This window comes from Musa acuminata, chromosome BXJ3-10 (assembly GCF_036884655.1).
Source record: "Musa acuminata AAA Group cultivar baxijiao chromosome BXJ3-10, Cavendish_Baxijiao_AAA, whole genome shotgun sequence".
NCBI classification, from domain to species: domain Eukaryota; kingdom Viridiplantae; phylum Streptophyta; class Magnoliopsida; order Zingiberales; family Musaceae; genus Musa; species Musa acuminata.
This window is the reverse complement of record NC_088358.1, coordinates 25,430,313-25,452,845: the sequence shown is the minus strand read 5'-3', so window position 1 is coordinate 25,452,845 and position 22,533 is coordinate 25,430,313. Positions and strand designations below refer to the sequence as shown.

Genomic DNA, 22,533 nt, shown 5'->3' with positions numbered 1-22,533 from the left:
GAAAGCACAATAAGAAAAAGGAAGCTTGTTCAGCAACTAATATGCATATGCAAACAAGAAGATACCTTCATGTTGTGCAGGCTACATAACTCACGACTGCACGAGCGTCTGTGATGCGGGTTCCCCATGGAAAGTCCAACTCCAGTAGCTTGTATCACAATGAGATTGAAGAGAAAGAAGTTTGACTGACCAAATAAAAATAATCACCAAGCCAGACACCAGATGTTCACTTTAATCCAGTAGCACGTTGAAATCAAGTGCGATAATAGTAAGAAAATGAAAGCCCTCAAACCCAGTCGGTACTTTAACAGTATCATCTTCCCTTCCTACATTATGCGTGTTTACGGAACAATAAAACTAGCAAGCCCTATCACGCAAGCAAGCAACAATTATAAACTAAAGAAGCCTATTAGGACCACTCAGTTGGTTTGCATTGCTTCTGCATGGTATTTGTCCAACTCAGCATCAAGTGCTGCAGCAGATACTGGTTCACCACGACCTCTACCTCGTCCACGGTCCCTCCCCCTTCCACGGCCACCACCTCGTGGCCATCCGGCAGAACCCCTTCCTGGCCCAGTGCTGCAATGCCAAAGCAAGTTAAGAAAAGTAATGCTAACTAAAATAGAAACCCAGATATACAAAGATAAATAAAGCATTTAGCTTGAGTTGCTTTAAATAAAAAATCACTAGATAGGTGTGGCATTCATACAGGAACCACTAACATTAGGAAATATCAGCTCAAAGTAGAATTTGTATAAGGAACAAACCAAGATACTCGAGTAAATACACTATAATTTCTTTGAAAAATAGCTCCTCTGGCACTGCAAAATAGCTGCAAATTTCAAGATGATCACACATTTTCTGAATTTTAAAGTTTAGAAAGATGACTTGGTTGATATCTGTCAAAAAGCACATGCCCTATACAATGGCAATTTGGATTCATGAGATTTCATGTATGATGATTAAACAATAAAGTTCACCATTCACAGTTTTATCTAAATCATACATTAAAATTACTCATTAATATACACCTTCCTCATTACATACTAAAAAAGAAAGGGATAGGATGGGATGGCATAGAGTTTCACTGGAGCAAGAATCCTACAGAGTAGTCCACATGTGATGACGACAAAACAACAATGGTTGCATTGAAGTATATAAAACTCATTAAGCTGAAAAAAAATAAAACAGTAATGGTGGCATATGCAATCGTGTTGTATTGTGATCATATACTGGTGATTGTGCTAACATGATCAGCTCGGAACTTGTCTATAAAATCCACAACTTTTTAGGAAAGAAATGCACAAGATAAAATAAATTGATTAAACATATTTCATATATATATATATATATATATATATATATATATATATATATATATATATATATATATATATATATATATTTGCAAATAACAAGGCTTGATCAAATAAGAGATCAAATTAAATCTGAGACGCTGAAGAGTATAGCAAACCTTTTTGAAGCACCATTAGAATTCCCAAAAGCGCCATTAGATAACTGAGGCACAGCAGCTGGTGTTGAGATATTCGTTCCAATAATTTCTATTTTCATTGGCTTTCCATCAAGCAGCACATTGTTGTATCTCTTTACAGCAGCTAAAGCATCGGCCCGCCTTGCAAATACCACTTCAGCCGTTCCCTTGAATTGTTTATTCCAAACATGAGAAGAGACTACCACGTTGAAACTAAAGAACTACTGTCAAGCTGAAGGACTACCTTAGATCTTCCGCTTCTATCATAATTTATTGAATAGCGCTTCAGATCACCCACCTCTGAAAAAAGCTCCTGGAACAAATAAAACATAACATCATAAAGAAAGGCCCATAACCAATTAACCACGACAGTAAAACCAGGAAAAAAGAGCAAGTGAACTTAATAAGCAAAATTAAAGATATGGAGCATTCTTACAACCGAACATCGGACATTTACTCTGCTGTCACGCACACAGTAGTTTATTTTCCACAAAGCAAGCTCTTAGATTAAACAGGATATCCTAATAAACATGTCCAAAGTATGTGGTCACTAATAAACAGAATTGCAGATGAAGTACACATAGAACTCTTCTTAGACAAATCAAATTATCAAATTTCCTTTTTTTTTTCTTGCTTACCATTATAGATCCTCATCCTAACTATGAAGTAAATGGGACCAAAAAAATTATGAAGAGAATTTGCATCTGAAAACCAAGATATCACATCAAACATGATCACGCACACGAAAAGATGTGAATATTTTGTTGGAAGAAAGACTGCAATTTTGGTTGGAGAAACACGGTGTCTAGGTAGACTATGGTTAAAACAAATAGAAAAATAGGGTCTGAGCCTCAGTGATTCAACAAATCATGTATATGCAATAATCTAGTTTTCTAATCCTCATGTTCTGTCTACCTCTATCTGAACTTTTTCCTTCAACATGATGCTATCTATTCCAACCTTTGGGTTCTAAGATGTTATCCCTTCATCGAATACAAATTAAGTAGTTAAATTGGTCTAAAAGAGGGCCTATATTGTAACACACCAACACGAGGTCAATCAAACCACGATATAACTTCTGTTGTAGAATCAACGGATTCATACACCTTGCTAGAAAATAATGAAATCTATTACACGACAAATACAGAAATCTTTCTGGGTGACAAACAAAAAGAAAAAAAGGACAACATCTATGGATCCCATGTTGCCAAAGACAATATATCAAAATTCTGATCAAACAACCAAAACCCGGATGTCCACAAAACGATAAAAGGGAGGAAAGGGTCCTCACCTTGATGTCCTCGTTCGAAACCCCATATTCCAAGTTCGAAATATACAGCTTGGTGCCGGTCTCTATGGAAGACGCCCTAGCCGCTGGAGCAGGAACACCGCCCATCTGAGCCGCGAACATGTCATGCTGCCACGCCGAGTCCGGAGCCTGGGATCGGAGATCAAGTGAGAAAACCGGAGGAGGCGATTCGATCGGATCGGCCGGGATCAAGTTCGGGGCGCCGGAGGAAACCCCAATCGCATACCTTCCCGACAGAGTAAGGGGCAGATCGGTTCGCCGATCTGTTAGGGACGCGGCGGGCGGGGCCGGCACCGGAGCCACGGCCCCGTCCACGCCCCCCGGGCGCCGATTGTTTGTTGTTCTTAATGATGTCGTCGAGGGACATATCCAGTGCGCTCGACATCACCGAACGATCGTGAGGCGAACACCTCGGAGAAGGGCGGGAGAATTTTGGAGTCGATAGGCAAAAGGGTTTGGAGGTGAAGAGATGGTTGTAATCAATTAGAGGCGGCGGCGACGATGAGGAATAGGGTTTCGAGGGTAGGAGACATAGAATATTTTAACCTTACTAATATAGGAATGACTAAACCAAAACACACCGGTGTCGTGGTGTAGTTGGTTATCACGCAATCTAACACACTGAAGGTCTCCGGTTCGAGTCCGGGCGACGTCATTCTCTCCTTTAATTTAATATTTATATTTTCTTTAAAAGACGATTTTTTGGTCAACTACAAAAGCTACAATATATACATTTCGTGCACCACTTCAAGAATTATCGCCCACATCATCATCAAGTGCCTAAAAAGCCAGTCAGTTCTCGGAGGGTTAACAAAACACGCCGAAGCAAAATCCTAGTTGTCATATTCGTGTGGAAGTACAGCCTTTAAGAGGTAAATTGCTTCACGTACATGGTGACGACCAATGCTTGTGCACTTCAAGAAGCCATTGCTTATGGAATTAACTCAAAGGTCTTCCTTCAAATGGCACACAAAATACACACACAGAAGCTCGAAACGTATACTACCAATGAAGAAGCTGAATCCTACAATGCCAAAATATACCAGAAGAGATACTCAATACAACAACGTAGATATATCACTTGATGAGCCACGAAGAAGATTTGCACATTGCTTTGATCAGCTTGAAAAAATTCTTCAGCTAAAGTTCCCCAAGAAATTAATCCACAGAATTGTGGATATAAACAGAGGAAAGAAGACCCAAAATACTTAATAGTTGTCTCCTTGTTAACAAGTTTTCCAGCAAATTTGCTACAAGAACTGATGACCCACAAGTAAAATAAACAGAAACAAATATTAGTGATGCAGATATAAAAACAGTAAGACTGGAAACTTCAACATAATTAATCTGCAATCATCGCGACAGAGAACATCAATTGGGGTCAAGCATCCATGGGAAGATAATTGAAATAGCTACAATTATCGCCTACTACCCCACAAATTGTTGCATGCCATTAGCTTGTAGACATCAGTGAAGAGAAACCAATCCCATCAATGAAATCACAAGAGATACTGAAGAGGGAAGATGCCTCATATAGGTTCTATTTGGTAACTTGAACCATAAGCCCACACAATATCTAGGGAACTGACTGTTCCACGAAACTATGAACATTCCAGTGAAAGCGAACAACCACAGAAGAACAACTCGACCACACAAGCAAGAGGTGCATAGGCACACTCAATTGGCACGGCCTCTTATAACATCAAGGCCCATCTCAGTAGGATCAGTTGCTTGCAATTCAACCTGAATGCCATCCAGCTCTCTCTTGAACCTGTCCTTGGAGCTCGCATAGAGCATCTTGCTTCTCACTCTTGATGTGTCAGGGGACCTTCATACCAAACAAGGGAAAATAATTGGAAGTCATTATCTATGAATTAGATGGATCTTAAACAATGTAGAGTAGAGGCAAAGGTAACTTTACCACGCAATAAAAAAGATCTTGCTTTTCTGGCAATTCTCCTCGGTCACAAAGTCGAAATCATAAATTGCATATCTGCATTCATTTGTAGGAAGACTGGCGGTAAAATCATCGTATGTCAAATTGGGTTCGCCAAGCGTCTCCACGATGACCTGCTTCAGCTTCTCATCGATCTTAAAGACTATGTAACGGTAAGTTCGCTTTGCCTTCAACTCCAAGAACTTCAACTTGCAGTCATCGTTCACTGCCATTCCTGATGCAGCATTAGCCTGCCATTTCACAACATAACAAGTTACACCCACAAATGCAGATACCATGATCAACAAGCAAATCTTGATCTGGTTGAGACAATACATTGAAACTAGATTTACTAGGAAACATGCCACAAGCAATATATTAGCAGCATAAGCATTATAAATTCATGACACCGAGTCAGATCAATAAAACATGCCATAAATCGATCTATATTATGATGACAAAAGTAAGAGCTAAAAAAGGATGGAAAAGACAGTCCCAATCCCCACCGGTTCAGAATTATACGTGTGTATATAAATAGAGAGATCAAGTAAACAAAATCAAGCCTTGCATCACTGCAATCAAATCCTACCATAAAACAGAATCCACTCCATCCATCACCGATCGTCACGAAGACCAAAGCACAATTGGCCCAACCTATCCATCGGCATAAGCAGAACCAACGAAGAACAGCGCGAGATGGGACGATAAGTGAAACAGAACAACGATCCACGCATCACCAAGATCGGACACAACGATCGGACTTCCAACAATCAAATCGACACAAATCAGACATGCATCACATCAGACGCACGCACAAACCCTAGCCTCACGGAATCAAACACACAACTGACCATCAAACAGAATTCCACAAAACCATACACATATTTCGCGAAACACAGAACTATTATACAATCAACCACTGGTCGATTCATTAAGACCGGAATTTTCTTGATCGGTAAACAAGAAGGGACGGGAAAAAACTGGCATCGAGGAGAGCGGTAAGAACGTACCATTTTGTGGGCGACGGCGGTCTGAGCAAAGAGATCGGTGGGGAAAATTTAAGGCTCAAGAAATGGGGATTGAAGATCGGAGGTGGCGAAGAGGCAGAGAGAGGAAGGGAGGAAAGGAAAGGAGAGTGGTGGTGGTGATAGTATTCCTTCCTTTTTCGTCTGGGGGAATGATGGATCATTGACGACCGTCACAAGAGGCGCCCACGCAAAGCAAGGTCTGGCCAATTACATTATGCCACGTTTCTACCTAACCCACGCCGTCAGGCAACGACGTTGCCGCGCTGTAAATACCTGCTTATTTTTTAACGGAGTGTATCTTTTCGTATTCCTCTGAAGCGACGCCAGTGACCAATATATATATATATATATATAAACACCCCAATAAATGTATATATATACGTATACTTCTTAAATCTATACTCCATATTTGTCGATAAACCTAATTTATATGTGCAACCTTTTTCAAACTCGTAAAGTTTTTATTTTTGTATTGTTAATGAACAAAAGTATCGTGATTAATGAGCATGGTTAGGCCCACCTATCGACGTCGGGAACTTCTAGCAGAATAAGTGGGTTAATGAGGTAGCTATGCCCCTCGAGCGTCTCGGGCGAGGGTTGAGGCGGCAAGATTAGCCAGGTCCTTATTGGGGGTCAACACTCCAAAGCCAGTCGACCCAAGCGTTGTTTATGGCGAGATGTGTCCTCTTGTCCTCGGGATAGTTGGAGATCTTCCTCGTGACGTGGGCGTCTCCTTGATATGGGAGGAGCGAGTTGGCGCTAGTCGGGTCCCGAACCGCTAGGCCACCTTCCTCTGCGTATTGAGTGACGACTTCGAGATGAAGACACTCGCAACTTGATGGCGATCGCCTCCTTGCAAAACGGCCTTTGTCAGGTGAGTCCTGACTTTGGCCCCTCCGACGAGAAAGTTATATTGGTTCCGATTCCCTTCCCCTTTTTTCCCCCTATTGGGATCGGGCCAAGGGTATTTATACCTGCGTGCGGGAGTTGGTTGGGCCCTGGTTCGACATGGCCGTTGACATTTTCGCGAGGGCGAGACAACCCCTCTGACGAGATGGTGTCTTCGGATGTGCTTGAGCGGTGTCAAACGACACTGCCCTAATAGCAAACGACACCATCCCAAGCTCTTGGGGTGGTCATGTTGCACAGTTGAAACTTGACATACCGTGCACCCCGCAGTTCTGGTGGCATACGGTGTTGCGTTCGCGATTGTTAGTTTGCAACGTTTGTTGGAGATTTATCTAAGACCAAAATATGCCCTATCATGTACCATTAAAATGTTTATGAAACTCATATAATTATGGATGATGAAATACAAACATTTTCTTTATTGAAGTTGTATAAATAAAAAATCACGACAAACTAATATGATTTGATATGTAATGTCCTTTTTTCTAATCAGCAATAATGTTCTCTACTATTAAGCTTGAAAAATAAATCCTTTATCAATAAGCTTAAGATATATTTAAGCCATCCATTACCAATTAGAAGTCAATATGTAGATTCTACTTAACGATGAACTACTAATGTATCAAATGGACATAACATGCCAGCATAACACATAACACATACATAATTTCATAGTTATTCACGATCAATCGAAACTATATATATATATATATAATTAAAATCTTTAGCTAACTGTTACATTGGAAAAAAGGGATAATTATATACTATTCCCTATGATTAGTATTCCAATATCTATATTTTTAAAAGTAATATTGAGATATATATATATACGAAAGTGAAATATTTAATCTTGATTTTTTTTTACAATGTTAATTTTCTTAACATAAAAAAGTAAACATATTGTCATGTGCAAAAACAATACGAATGAAAGATAAAAATATAATTTTTTTATTTTAAAATATTAATTATATATAAACTTTTCTGATCGATTTTCTCTTCGCCTTCTTGTTCCAACGTATTCATCTCACTATATTTGTTGATTTTGCTCGCTTGTTGCACGTATTGCTCGTCACACTCTCGTACCCCTCACCCATCATACCTACTCATATGTCACTTGTCCATTGTGCCTAGTCGCTTGTCGCTTACCCATGTATTTGCTCATCCATTGTCTCTCTTTACATGCTCATCAATAATTTTTACTGTATAAAAATTACCACTATGATTATTATGTTTCATATGTGTTTTTAGTTACAATTTTTACTATACAAATGTAGCAGGAGATGTCATCTCGAAAGGTGACAACTTCTAACATAAATAAGAGATTGATAGAAAATTGCCACAGTAGAGTCAAACTCCAGAAAAGTGAACCAATACAGATATCCCAATACTATTTTTTAAATATAAAAATCAAAAATATTAATCATAATTAACTTTAGGGGTTAATCTATGATTACCCCTCATTCGGTCGACTACGATCGTGAATAACTAATCGCGCAGCTCCAACCTAATCGCGCCCTCTGAAACCCACTCATCACTCCGGGTCTCCAAACTCCACTTGGGAAACAGATTTCACTTGCGCCGCCCGGACCAAGAAACGAAAGACTTGAGGGTAATCTTCCGGCGATGGCTCTTGCTCTAAACCACCCGCTCTCGCTGCCGGCGTCTCGCTTCCATCGCGTTAAGGTCATTTCATCTCTCTTCATTCCTCAGCATCTCTCGCCGATCTCTTGAGCGCGTGGGTGTGCGACCCTACAGGTTTGTGGAACCCACGCAGCTCCTTGGCATCGGCTTCGAGTTTCCGCCACCATCTCTCCGGAGACCGTTACGGCGTCGAGCTATATCCCCGCGGCTCCGATTTTTCTTCCCGAGGGACCGTGGACGCAGGTCATTTCCTTTCTCTCGCCCTAAAATTTTGATAGCTGTACTTCGATGCCTGTAGAGAAATGACCGGTTCCGTGTGTGGCAATGCGATTATCGTCTGCTGTGCCCTGTATTCCCTGTCGTCGACAAATCCCGTTTAGGACACATAAAGTTTTATGCTGCGTGCGCTATATAAAAAGCAGATTATCTCTGAGCACTTGACATGAATAACAGAAGATATCTTAATCTATTACGGATATGATGTTAAGGACAAGTATAGTGGTAAAACCATGGTCACTTGATTATTATTACAAGTTCAACAATAACAATAAAGCCGTAAGTTCCAACTATTTGGAATTGATTACATAGATCCTTTGTCGCTACTGAGATTTCTATTACAAGTAAACCAGACAAAGAAGATTTCTATTACAATTAAACCAAAGGAGAGTTACTAGAAATTCTGAGGATCAGGTTTTGGCTAAATCATAGGATATAGATTTTTGAACTTATGAATAAGCAGATTGCTAAATTAAATTATAGTTTCCTTTTACCTTTCTTATCTAAATGCTAGAAATTTGTGAGGTTATATCCCAATTCGGAATTAATATGATCAGATGGACATTGATCAGGATTGGTCTCAGAGTATCTGGAATAGGCATGACCAAATGGATTGTTGGATGAAGCTGATCTCAGTTGATATCCAAGAACTGTTATTGAGGGTTTTGAGATTGGATTTGGCAGATTCTGTTGTGAATCTGCCATGTTGATAATGAGACCATGATATGAAGACAAAAAGGGCTCACGATAGAATGGTGTAATTGAGCCTTTCAACGTGTGACTTAGGGCACATAGCTTCAGAAAACACACCGAAAAGGCTGTATGCATATGCATCAATCTCCAAAATTCCAACACTCTATTGATGCAGATCGAAGTAGAGGACCTGCTAGTCTAGTAGGTTGATGGCTATAGTGGAAGAAAAGAAAAAGTCAGAAAAGAAAGGAATTGAAGGGTTGGGATAAAGGGGAGATTCAAAGGAGAAGATAAGATATAGATATGTAATAGGTTGTCTTGCAATCCTGATACCATCTTCGTGTAGAATAGGATGACTCTTCTGAAGGAAATTACCAGCCCAATAACAAGAATAACCTTTTATCATCCCTTTCTGCCTTGACCATCCAATCAATCTAATTTCTCTCTGAGCATCTGTGTGACAGGATGAACACCAATTGATTTCATTAAAAATCAACTATGGTAACGGCATAGTAAAATGCTTATTTGGAAAATAGAAAACCAAAATATATCAGCCATTAAATGAAATACAGAACTCCATGATCCAAAACCTTCTTTCAAGAAGGTGATTGCTCGCCAGTCTTTTTGTTAGTGCAGCTTTCTCCAAAATTTTCCAGAGTTACTTACTCATCTCTCCTGTATGCTGTAATTATATCTTTAGTTGTAGTTGTTAATAGCCTGCACCTAGAAGGTCGATGTTTCTCTGTGTATAAATTGAGCTTGACAAATAAAGTTCATGGTACTTAGATGCTGCTTGCTGGTTAACATCAGCATCACATATACCTTCTTCTACTTTTAAGCTTCAATTTTTAGAGATAGTAGTATGCAAAAGTAACAAGCATTTTAGATACATATCATAAGATTTCTTACTGTCACTGTCACTATCTCATAGATACCAGGTGGTGTTACAGCACCAAAAGGGTTTAAAGCTGCAGGCATATATGGTGGGCTGAGGGCAAAAGGAGATAAACCTGATTTATCTTTGGTGACATGTGAAGTTGATGCAGTTGCTGCTGGTGAGTTTACTTATTCCATCATAGCATAGGTACTTGACATAAAATTTTATTAGACTGAAGATAACCAGCAAATATTATTTAGTAAAAGGAATTCACTGTTATTATGATTGCCAGCCATGCTATATTTGTGATGTCACTATTCCTAGGTGCTATAGTGTACTCTTAATGATCTAACATATCTAAACAAGAAAATGTACTCTTACCAATGATAGAATGATGAAAACCAATTTTTTTCTATCTCCAGGAGCTTTTACTACCAACATTGTTGCAGCCGCGCCAGTTATCTATTGCAGAAATGTCCTGGACACCTCAACTACGGTCTGTAAAAAGTTTTCTTTCTCATTATGACACTTTTCTTCTTCAAATGAAGGTTAATTTGGCTTTTTTGAGTTTGTCAAACAAGTCCGTACATGGAGTCATTTGAGCATAGAGCTTTATTTTGTGTTTAGGCACGTGCTGTATTAATTAATGCTGGTCAAGCAAATGCTGCTACAGTAAGTACATTTATCAGCTTTGTCGAAATATGCATTTTTCAGTAAATATGATTGTTCGTTAATCAGTTGAGATTTGTGATGCTAACTGATTCTTTGTACATTATAGGGAGATGCAGGCTACCGGGACACCATAGAATGTGCAAATGCTCTTGCTGAGGTTCTTTCTACTTTTCAGACTTTTAGCTTTTGGTCCAAAATATTTATACATGGCTTTGATTTTCTTACTCTGTTAATACAGCTCCTTCACATGAGGTCAGAGGATGTCTTGCTTCAGTCCACAGGTGTTATTGGTTATCGGATAAAGAAGGTAAACATAACCTGCAATTTGGTACCTAGATCATGTTGTAAATACTAGCGGAGATATATTTCCTTCTTTTAAAGTCTTCTGAGAATCTTCTTCTGCAAAACTTTCTTCCTTCTGGTTCATACTTGGTTATGTTTGTGCAGGAAGCTCTTGTTAATTCGCTTCCAAGACTTGTTGCTTCACTATCATCAACTGTTGAGGGGTACTTGTCATTATAAATTTTGCATTTGATTGAATAACATACTTCTAACCATGGCACTTGTTTGGCGACCACTATATTCTTATATTTCCTTTTTATAATGAATTCTCTTTTCTCATTAGAAAGATATGTGTTCCCATATCAGATGCGTGGATGTGTGATTTACTACATGCCTGTAAATAGTAAGATGAAAATACGTTCTTATATCAATGACTTTGTGCCAATGGACAGTCTAACCATGATGAAGTTTGTCGATATTGTTCTAGCTACATGGTATTGATGTGTTCTTACAATGTTTTATCCATCAAAGCATCCTGGGTATACTGAAAAGTGTGGTTTAAAAGTGGCATGTTAATTACACTCAATATTGATCAATTGCTTTGAAAAGCAGGATATACAAGTTTTTATTCTGTCGAATCTCAAGTTTTCTTGTAAATGATTATTATAGGAAATGTGAACTATAGACATGCTTATAAAAGATATTCTCATCCTGATAAGCAGATATTTAGATCTTAATTCTAAAAGATTATGGCAATGTTTTAAACAAGCATGTAAGAAATCAATCTTGCAAGTGGAATAAATTGGTTTTACTACATGATTAGTTTATTTAGATATTTATCTATTTCTGTTATAAGAAATTTACGTTTCTTGTTAGTATTGCTCTATCATTTCTCTGTTTTTGCAGGGCCGACTCTGCAGCTGTTGCCATTACTACAACTGACCTTGTAAGCAAGAGTGTAGCTGTTGAAACAAAGGTTTGAAGTTTTGATTGCTTCAGTTATTAGATTTTGTCTAGCTATAAAGTAGTTCCATGATTTGATTGACTTGGTTTCAGTTTGATAAATGTGTTGGTAATTAGCTATTTGCTTTTCTGGATGGTATAAGGTTGGAGGAATTCCTATAAGAGTTGGTGGAATGGCAAAAGGTTCAGGAATGATTAACCCAAACATGGCCACAATGCTTGGTGTATGTAATTTCTCCTCACTTGTATACATGCAAACATGCTGCAATCAAATCATAGAAGTGTGTTCATTTCTTGTTGTTTACTTTGTGATATTTTAGGTTATAACAACTGATGCTTTGGTCACTAGTGGTATTTGGAGAGACATGGTGCGCACATCCGTTAATAGAAGTTTTAACCAAATCACCGTAAGTCATTAAGTTACTATTTTCTTGTTACTTGTCAACTTTAAGAGAATCTTTGGGGGCTAGCAGCCTTTCAAATTGAACTTTTAGTTTTCATGATTGTGTAGTATGTGAATATGAATCCATGTGCAACAAATTGTTTCTCATGTAACCAATGATTAATGGTAAGTACAGTATCTTGGTACTGTCTGATAACTGTTCCATTTTATGCAATTATTCTCTAGATCTTGAACTGAAGTCATGGTGGAATGAGTAATCTGCAATTTTTTACTTACCTTTTCCTTGTTATCTCGGCATCTCATAGAGATGCCATGTGTATTGAACTTTCTTTATAGCCTAACTCAGTTCACATTCAATCTTTCAAGGTCGATGGAGATACAAGTACAAATGATTGTGTTCTTGCTTTGGCCAGTGGATTATCCAGGTCAAATTGTATTTCTTCTCTTAATAGCAATGAGGCTCTTCAACTTCAAGCGTGTCTGGATGCTGTATGTAATTTTCTAATGGCCTGGCTTTTAATCTTTCATTTTTATCAGACATGTTGAGTCTACTTTGTGTTTGTATTTCTTATAGATAGGGGATTACCACCAAACTACTAAGATTCAGTTTTGTTTAAATATGCATCACAACTATCTGAAAATTGTTGATTAATATATTTTTATATGATAAAGATTTTGGATTACAGAACATAGGACATGCCATTTTTCCTATTTACCTTGTTCTTTTCTGAAAATTTCATTATGATAACCTGTTTTGTGGAATTATGTTGTAGTTCTCTGTATATGTAGAATACTCTGGTCACAATATAATTACCATCTCATGAAAGCTTGAGAATCCCAAAAGCAGTGCTATGCGTGACACTTCTGCTATATCTCTAGGCTCTAGCTGAAATAATTTTGTTTTTCATTGAGAATCCCAAAAGCACCAAGTCTTTTGGGTTGACTGCATGGATCTTCTTCTACCATCAAATAAGCCCCACCAAACAACAACCTGAGTAGACTTGAGTCACAGAGTGTAAAGTTTCATGGAATGTCTATTTTTATAGAATCATTTTTTATCTTAGTAATTAAATAGGACTGGAACAATACCACTTTTGTAATATAATATTGTTGAGATGGTAAGGATATCTTATAATTGAAAATAACTTAATGCGTAACAAGTGGAAAAAAATACTAGCTTGATTTGTGGTTGTACTCTTGGTAATCTACTGTTAACCAATAATCTAAATCTCAATGGTTTTGATAATCAGTCTGATTGATATAGTGCCTAACTACCTAGATACTAAATGGTATATTGACGTGTACTATCCAGTACTCAAAGAAAAAAAATTGAAAAAAAATACTGCCCAGTACAGGACGACGACTGGATGATAAATACTGATAGTTATTTTCTTATGGATTTTTCTTCTAGTGATATCAGGTGTCACAGTAAGGTAAACTGACTAGTATGCTGGTACCGTATCGGTTCAATATGTTGCCAAAACTGATATTGAACTTAAATTCTAGAAGAATATGTATTCATTTTGGATACTGTTATGTTTTTGTCTTTCATTTGTGTTATTGCTTTACATTTATTCATCTGAAATTGAGAGTTGTTATTTGATTTATCCTGTATAGCTGTTATATAAAATGGGCACTGAATTGATGATTCTTTTAGCAACTTCATTTGAACTAAAAAATATGAAATAGTATCTTACTGTGGACGTAATGATATAAGATCATTACAATTCTTAAGCTTTTTCAGTGTTCAGTGTTCTTACTGCAAATTCTTTTGGACTGTATGAGATACCCAAAAGATGGATCTGCTGATTGTACTTTTAACTCAATTTGAGGACATCAAAATATTGTTCATCCTAAACAATCAAACTTGTGTTTCATATGCACAAATTTGTTGGGAATAATGAAGAAATTTTAAAGAAATTTTAAAATTCACAGTTTTCTTATGATTGTTTTACATAAATATGTTGTTGTTCAAACAATAATTTAAACCCAGATTCTCTGCTCATGGAATGACCACTATATTATACCTTTTGTTTATGGATGCTGGTAATTTAAATTGGTTGTATGCAGTATAGGAATCTATTATTGTAGTTATGAATTGTAAATTCTTGTTTCATTCCAGGTCATGCAAGGTCTTGCAAAATCAATAGCTTGGGATGGGGAGGGCGCAACATGCTTGATTGAGGTTTCATATGATGAAGCAAAATTTTCTTTTCTTCCTTTGTCATAAATCAATATATATTTTATGCATGAGATCCTAAACACGGCCTGAGCAGATGAAATAAAGTTTCAACTTACTGCATAACTAATTGAAGTTCAGCTGGTTAAAGTTTTAACATATGCTGTTATTTAAATTTGATGGATTTTATTTTGTAACGTCAACTTTCTTCTTATGATATTTTTCAGTATAAAGGATGAAATAGTCGATGCCTATGAATCGTCTTTCATGATTTTAGGTTACTGTTACTGGTGCGGGAGAAGAGGCAGAAGCAGCAAAGATAGCCCACTCTGTAGCATCTTCTTCACTTGTCAAAGTACGGTAGTCTTTTTTGTCAAATTATTTGTTGTCCAGCACCGTGTTGACTTTTGACAGAGAATGAGAAAAAACAATTCTACATTGTTTCATCAATTTTTACTGGTTATTGTGTTACTATCTTAACTTGCCACAACAATAACTCGGATTTAGTGATGCCTGCAGGCTGCTATATACGGAAGAGATCCAAACTGGGGACGTATTGCATGTGCTGTTGGTTATGCGGGCATTCGTTTCAATCCTAATGAACTTCACATATCACTTGGAGATATTCCACTCATGAGAGATGGTCAGCCACTGCCATTTGACAGGTCAAGAGTTGTCTTCCATCTCTATTGCAGAACAGATTTAGTGCAATCATAATTATATCTTGGCGATAGCACAACCTTTTTCCAGAGCAAAAAAGCATTTATAGCCCAGCCAGTATAAGAGTTTTTACAAAATGATGCTTAGAGAAATCCTATATCCATAAGCACCATAAAACTTTAAGATACCTAAATTTTTTTCAGATGATGCATCATAAATTGCATAATACCTGATTTGCTTAGAAATGTTGTTTATCATGATCATGATTATATTGGCATCTGTTCACCTATTGCTTGTAATCTCTTGCTCCATGTTATCATCTGCTTGCTTTTAACTAAATGTCTCGAAATATTATGCTTAGCTGTCTAGCATTTGCAAGGCATACAGTATAGTTAGTACAATACATAACATATATATACATCCAGTGGAGGTGGTTTTTACCGTTTATTCAACATATGCCATCTGGGAAAGAAATATTTTATTTTCCATTTTTATAATGTATAATATTGTAACTCTTGTATTGATTGATACTTATTAAATGTTACAGGGCTCTGGCTAGCAAGTATCTTAGACTGGCTGGCGAATCCCACGGAACTGTTAAAATTCATGTATCTGTCGGTAAGTTTTAGTTGACTAACGTAGAACAATTTAAGCTGCAACTTTCTTTTGTTCATTCTTGCACGAGACTTCATTAAAAGTATACGGTCACTTGCACAGCACATGCACTTGTATACTGTATAATGTTAACCATCGGATAAGAATCTAGTTTGTTACCGCTATCCAAGGATTTTAATTTCAAATAATATCGCTTGTATCGGGCGGTACGTATTGGTCTGCCAACAGACCAGTACGCTGACCATCCGCTACCGGGCAGTACCGTCAATTAGGGTTGTTTCTGCTCCGTTACCACTCTAAATTGATCGTCATCGCTCGCTATCGGGTAGTATTAACCAAGGGAGAAGAAAGAAGAGAGAGAAGAAGTGAACCTAGAGATCCGGCATCGCTCTTCCTCCTTGCCTGAGGCGACAAGGCCTCGGTGTCATCGATGACTTGAGTCCTCGGTGACGTCGCGAGGAGAAAAAACTGAGCATTGTTGAGGTGGCGTTTCTTCTTCCCACACAAGTAGAAGAAACGAGGCGACGAGGCAATCAACGACATTGTCTCGTCGCCCTTTTTTGCATGGGGAGAAAGAAACAATTTCTTCTCCGCATGTGTAAAAAAAAAAGGCGATGAGACGATTGCACCTGCGCTCAACATGTATATATATATATACATACATATATATATATATATATCATTCAGAATACAATATAGTATTGTACCGAGCGAATTTCAAAATTTTATTACATGGCTTTCTATTCTTGTTCCTTTTTGTGTAAACGTTTGATGCCTTTGTTCATGCTCTATAACAGGGAATGGCCAGGGATGCGGAAAGGCTTGGGGTTGTGATCTCAGTTACGATTATGTCAAGATAAATGCCGAGTACACAACCTGAAATGTTAGATATTGCATGTTTCTGCTTCATGGTCCCTGGTCTTTTCACCAATAGCTGAGGTGCCACGGCAGGAAGAGAACATATCACCATTAGACTCCAGCTTCATGAAAGGCGTCGCAGGCGAACTGCAAACATAATGAAATGTGTTATGGCGTTTTATATCTATCTGCCATATGTAACAGAGGAATCAAATTGAGGTCCTTCTGCCATGCATTCAACAATTGTATCTTTGATCATCCATCACATTGATAGAACATCATTGTCTCTGATATTATATGTGGTTCTTGGTGATGGGAGAAAATCCAAACTACTTCCGGCATTTACAATCACATTAGGGAGCAAGTTCCATATGCTATTAATAAAGCAGCCAGTGCTTGCAATCACATTAAACAACAAGCAACATTTGACTGCGCACTTCGATACACCCTTATTGGCTCTCCTGCCCAAGAGATCTGTAATACTTGCCATTAGCATGTATATCTGAAGGGATATTTGTATAAAAGAGATCCTTCAGAACATAAAAATTTCCTGTATATGTATCTACTTGAGAAAATCGTGCAAAATTTTCAGAATTTAAAAATCTTCCTACATATATAATTTCACTTTGTAAAGAAGAGAACAAACGAAGACCAATTGCTGCAGTACCAATCAATCACTACTCGAAATGCTTTCTGCCTCAGTTTTCAACAAAGTAGCATAAATGTCCCTGCAATTATACTTCAGAGATCAAAAGGAGAGAAACTATATGCAAATAGTAAATATGAATGAGATTAAGTAGGTAGCAAGCTGAAGAAATAAAGAAATGATGACAAAAATGATAATACTTACATGGAGTGCTGTATTGCTTTCTGAGCTGAATATTCAGGCAGGTAGATTCCGTCTTTACTTTTTCCTTATCTGATTTTCTATGTTCAAGGAGAATCAAATTTGATAAGGAAAAACATCAATATCTTATCGGACAAAAAACATGGATTTATATTTCTGGGAAGAGTTTCAAATAAACTGGACATCAATGCACATTTTCATGAGAGAAACCATCAGTACTTTCTCTCATTCAGTACTTACTTTATGAGATCAATGCCTGCCTCTTGTTTTGCATAAGATTCACCAAAATCAAAGGAGATGAAAGCACATACTAAGATGATAAGTAAGTGAAAATATATCTTAATTGTTTGTGCTGTAGAAGCAAAAGTAAATGTACATTCCAGCGTAAAATACCATCCTATTAATGATCTAACTGAGTCATGAACACACTTATTTGCAAAAGTAGGGCATCAAATATTTTCTCTATATTGTACACTGGTGGGAGTCTTATGCACTAGGCTATCCTTTTCTAAAATATGAGAATGATCAATGAATTGTGTATGACAAGCATTTAAAGATGTAGAGTGTCGGTTGGATCTAAGTTGGAGATTCAGTTGGTCATATATCTTTGCTTTGTGGATAGCATTTTACAAATAAGTTTATGTTTTAAGACTGTTAACAAATAGTATTTTAAGACTCCTCAAAGTAACTAAACAACTATAAATGATAAAGAGACAATACAAGAGAAAATAGCTTGTATAAGAAGTCATCATAAGTCCAAGTCAATTGTGCTGTGTTTGTCTCGCATTTGTTCCACATGTGCACAAAGTAAAGTTGGATGAAGTTTTGCTGCTTTATTTCTTCGGATCTCGTGACTGGCTTTAAGATCTTAGAGATGTGATAGCGTTGCTGTTTCCTGATATAATATTATCCTTGAAAGTCACTGATCTGCCCAATCTGTTCTGATAGAGCCTTATCTACCAAATCATATCAATGAAAATAAACCTAATAATTTTCGTTAATTTTTTTTTATGCTGACAACAATGGCATTTTGCATAGGCTTTGCTGATTTTGAACTCACATTGTGTGTTCTGAACACATCATATATGGATGAATGATGCCGACAGGCTACTTATACCTTTGGGCCTAATTTAATGCGGATGGGGGCAATGACAGGCACAATAATAGTAATGGTTACTTTATTTTCTGTGTAATAATAATTCTTATTGATGGCTTTAATGATGTGCATGACATGCAACCTGAAAACAAATCCTCAGATATTAATAGATGGGCAGAAGAGGCTCAAATTCTATGCTGATTAATTAGCTTGTTGATTGACAAACTATTGTCTTCTGTGATACATTATGGATATAGTTTGACGATGAGCCATGGTTAAGCTAGGGTGACAAAAGTCTCAAAGTACTTTTTTTTTTTCATGTTTTTGTTTTAATACTTTTTTTTTTTTTTTGCATTTCACTCATGGTTAGTAAATTCTACATTCTTCGATGTTCCAAAAACTATATATTTAGGATGAGATGATGAACATTGTTTTTGTTGAAAATTCATTGTATGTTTATCAAATTCTCATTATGGCTTCACCTCCTGAAGTACCAGCAAAGGATTCTGACATGCAAATTTTTGATCCACCCCGCTCAAAGAAAGAATACTTTCATCCATGCATACAAGGTCTGTTACAGCACATCCTTGGCATTATCATTAAATAGGTATTCAATCTCCTAACAAAAATTTTCATGTAGTAGCGTGTTCATCTCTTTCTCTGTTAATTCCTTTTTTAATTGGACTTTGGATTTTGCTCACAGGCCCTGACCAATAATATTCAACTGTGTAAGTACACTAAACTTTTCAATAATGAGTTGTCCTATCACAGGGTTTAATACTAATAAATGGACTTCAATGTGGTGCTAGAACATTAACTTGGTAAAGTTGTTTTGGCATTAAAGTAATTGTGTGTAACCTAACTGACATATTCAACTGTTGGGTTCTTTGATCATTTATAATATCTTAATTGATCAATTCATTTTATAGGATCTTTCGAATTTATATTTATGTGGATGAAATGGATACTTCATATTTGTACTTAAAACAGGATGCCATGACTGAGAGTAAACAAAAAAATTGAATTTCTGCAGGTGGTGGAGCCGGTAAGGGGAAGCAAATTGACCCAAAAACAAAGTGGGTTGATAAAGATATGCGTGCTACTTTTACCTTGTTGTTTCCTTTGTTCTTTCTGTTGGAAGCTTTGTATTTATTTTATATATACACGTAAACCATATGTTGTACCATTATAATGTGTATCCTTATAACTAATGGTTTCATCCCACACACTCTTTGCGAAGATAATGATCCTTGGGATGTGTTGGTTATCGTGGAGGTTTGTGACACTCTACCCTCATGGTCATAATACACATTTACATTTACGTATATGAGGCATATAGTTTTTCCACAAATGCTAGTGCATAAGGCTATATGAAATGTTTCATAACTTTAAGTCTTAAGTCTCAAATAGAATTCAGATAAAATTCATGCTACAACCTTAATGCTCTTCTAATACAAGCTATTTTCTCTTGTATTGTCTATTTATCATTTATAGTTGTTCAGTTATTTTAAGGAGTCTTAAAATACTATTTGTTAACAATCTTAAAACATAAACTTATTTGTAAAATGTTATCCACAAAGCAAAGATATATGACCAATTGAATCTCCAACTTAGATCCAGCCGACACTCTACATCTTTAAATGCTTGTCATACACAATTCACTGATCATTCTCATATTTTAGAAAAGGATAGCCTAATGCATAAGACTCCCACCAGTGTACAATATAGAGAAAATATTTGATGCCCTACTTTTGCAAATAAGTGTTTTCATGACTCAGTTAGATCATTAATAGGATGGTATTTTGCGCTAAAATGTACATTTACTTTTGCTTCTACAGCACAAACAATTAAGATATATTTTCACCTACTCATCATCTTAGTATGTGCTTTCATCTCCTTTGGTTTTGGCGCATCTTATGCAAAGCAAGAGGCAGACATTGATCTCATAGAGTAAGTACTAATGGTTTCTCTCATGAAAATGTGCATTGATGTCCAGTTTATCTGAAACTCTTCCCAGAAATATAAATCCATGTTTTTTGTCCGATAAGATATTGATGTATTTTGTCCAATAAGAAGAACCAAATTTGATAAGGAAGAGTTTCAGATAAACTGGACATCTGCATTGATGTTTTTCTTTAACAAATTTGGTTCTCCTTATTGGACAAAAAACATCAATATCTTATTGGATAAAAAACATGGATTTATACTTCTAAGAAGAGTTTCAGATAAACTGGACATCAATGCACATTTTCATGAGAAAAACCATCAGTACTGAATGATAAAGAGACAACTATAAATGATAAAGAGACAATACAAGAAAAAATAGCTTGTATTAGAAGAGCATTAAGGTTGCAACCTGAATTTTATTTGAATTTTATTTGAGACTTAAGACTTAAAGTTATGAAACATTTCATATAGCCTTATGCACTAGCATTTGTGGAGAAACTATATGCCTCATATACTTAAATGTAAATGTGTATTATGACCATGAGGGTAGAGTGCTACAAATCTCTACAATAACCAACACATCCAAAGGATCATTATCTTCGCAAAGAGTATGTGAGATGAAACCATTAGTTATAAGGATACACATCATAATGGTATAGCATATGGTTTACCTGTATATATAAAATAAATACAAAACTTCCAACAGAAAAAACAAAGGAAACAACAAGGTAAAAGTAGCACGCATACCTTTATCAACCCACTTTGTTTTTTGGGTCAAATTCACATTTCAATTTGCTTCCCTTTACCGGCTCCACCACCTGCAGAAATTCAATTTTTTTGTTTACTCTCAGTCATGGCATCCTATTTTAAGTACAAATACGAAGTATCATTTTCATCCACATAAATATAAATTCGAAAGACCCTATAAAATGAATTGATCAATTAAGATATTATAAATTGTCAAAGAACCCAACAGTTGAATATGTGTTACACACAATTACTTTAATGCCAAAACAACTTTACCAAGTTAATGTTCTAGCACCACATTGAAGTCCATTTATTAGTATCAAACCCTGTGATAGGACAGCTCATTATTGAAAAGTTTAGTGTACTTACACAGTTGAATATTATTGGCCAAGGCCTGCGAGCAAAATCCAAAGTCCAATTAAGAAAGGAATTAACAAAGAAAGAGATGAACATGCTACTACATGATAATTGTTATTAGGAGAGTGAGTACCTATTTAATGATAATGCCAAGGATGTGCTGTAACAGATATTGTAGACATGGATGAAAGTATTCTTTCTTTGAGCGAGGTGGATCAGAAATTTGCATGTCAGAATCCTTTGCTGGTAATTCAGGAGGTGAAGCCATAATGAGAATCTGATAAACATACAATGAATTTTCAACATAAATAATGTTCATCATCTCATCCTAAATGTATAGTTTTTGGAACATCAAAGAACGTAGAATTTACTAACCATGAGTGAAATGCAAAAAAAAAAAATATTAAAACAAAAACATGCAAAAGAAATGTACTTTAAGACTTTTGCCACCCTAGCTTAACCATGGCTCATCATCAAACTATATCCATAATGTATCATAAAAGATAATAGTTTGTCAATCAACAAGCTAATTAATCAGCATAGAATTTGAGCCTCTTCTGCCCAGCTATTAATGTCTGAGGATTTGTTTTCAAGCTGCACGTCATGCACATCATTGAAAGACATCAATAAGAATTATTATTACACAGAAAATAAAGTAACCATTACTATTATTGTGACTGTCATTGCCCCTATCGACATTAAATTAGGCCCAAAGGTATAAGTAGCCTATCGGCATCACTCATCCA

The 22,533-nt window shown here is 36.6% G+C and overlaps 3 protein-coding genes and 1 long non-coding RNA gene across 4 annotated transcripts; 1 reads left to right on the top strand and 3 right to left on the bottom strand.

The window, feature by feature from the left end:
• Positions 1–225: 225 nt before the first annotated feature.
• On the bottom strand, positions 226–3,314 carry LOC135650485 (THO complex subunit 4A-like). Its single transcript, XM_065169869.1, has 5 exons — positions 3,028–3,314; positions 2,784–2,930; positions 1,737–1,805; positions 1,475–1,659; positions 226–579 (listed from the first exon to the last, which is right to left on the bottom strand). The coding sequence occupies exons 1-5, from the start codon at positions 3,184–3,186 to the stop codon at positions 420–422; spliced, it is 720 nt and encodes a 239-aa protein (XP_065025941.1). The 5' UTR covers positions 3,187–3,314; the 3' UTR covers positions 226–419.
• A 797-nt stretch (positions 3,315–4,111) lies between these two features.
• Positions 4,112–5,937, bottom strand: LOC104000916 (actin-depolymerizing factor 7). The gene is made up of 3 exons (XM_009423070.3): positions 5,748–5,937; positions 4,723–4,988; positions 4,112–4,629 (listed from the first exon to the last, which is right to left on the bottom strand). The coding sequence occupies exons 1-3, from the start codon at positions 5,748–5,750 to the stop codon at positions 4,479–4,481; spliced, it is 420 nt and encodes a 139-aa protein (XP_009421345.2). The 5' UTR covers positions 5,751–5,937; the 3' UTR covers positions 4,112–4,478.
• A 2,193-nt stretch (positions 5,938–8,130) lies between these two features.
• LOC135651325 (arginine biosynthesis bifunctional protein ArgJ, chloroplastic-like) lies at positions 8,131–17,089 on the top strand. The gene is made up of 17 exons (XM_065171334.1): positions 8,131–8,357; positions 8,430–8,558; positions 10,216–10,339; positions 10,584–10,657; positions 10,789–10,833; positions 10,940–10,990; positions 11,072–11,140; positions 11,281–11,339; positions 12,022–12,091; positions 12,222–12,302; positions 12,399–12,485; positions 12,848–12,970; positions 14,604–14,666; positions 14,938–15,015; positions 15,180–15,325; positions 15,868–15,938; positions 16,733–17,089. The coding sequence occupies exons 1-17, from the start codon at positions 8,298–8,300 to the stop codon at positions 16,813–16,815; spliced, it is 1,413 nt and encodes a 470-aa protein (XP_065027406.1). The 5' UTR covers positions 8,131–8,297; the 3' UTR covers positions 16,816–17,089.
• A 239-nt stretch (positions 17,090–17,328) lies between these two features.
• Positions 17,329–22,059, bottom strand: LOC108951585 (uncharacterized). The gene is made up of 5 exons (XR_010501839.1): positions 21,921–22,059; positions 21,800–21,824; positions 21,431–21,501; positions 17,644–17,720; positions 17,329–17,521 (listed from the first exon to the last, which is right to left on the bottom strand). It is a non-coding gene; the product is annotated as an uncharacterized LOC108951585 (long non-coding RNA).
• Between the last annotated feature and the right edge of the window lie 474 nt (positions 22,060–22,533).

Excerpts from the sequence above, each read along its gene's own strand:
- LOC135650485 (XM_065169869.1), bottom strand. The coding sequence starts at position 3,186 with ATGTCGAGCGCACTGGATATGTCCCTCGACGACATCATTAAGAACAAC. Across the intron at positions 2,931-3,027 it reads CCCCTTACTCTGTCGGGAAG|GCTCCGGACTCGGCGTGGCA; the intron begins GTATGCGATTGG and ends CTCCGATCCCAG. Across the intron at positions 580-1,474 it reads TCTAATGGTGCTTCAAAAAG|CACTGGGCCAGGAAGGGGTT; the intron begins GTTTGCTATACT and ends TTGGCATTGCAG.
- LOC104000916 (XM_009423070.3), bottom strand. Across the intron at positions 4,630-4,722 it reads AAGATCTTTTTTATTGCGTG|GTCCCCTGACACATCAAGAG; the intron begins GTAAAGTTACCT and ends TTTGGTATGAAG.
- LOC135651325 (XM_065171334.1), top strand. The coding sequence starts at position 8,298 with ATGGCTCTTGCTCTAAACCACCCGCTCTCGCTGCCGGCGTCTCGCTTC. Across the intron at positions 10,834-10,939 it reads GTCAAGCAAATGCTGCTACA|GGAGATGCAGGCTACCGGGA; the intron begins GTAAGTACATTT and ends TGTACATTATAG. Across the intron at positions 14,667-14,937 it reads GCGCAACATGCTTGATTGAG|GTTACTGTTACTGGTGCGGG; the intron begins GTTTCATATGAT and ends TCATGATTTTAG.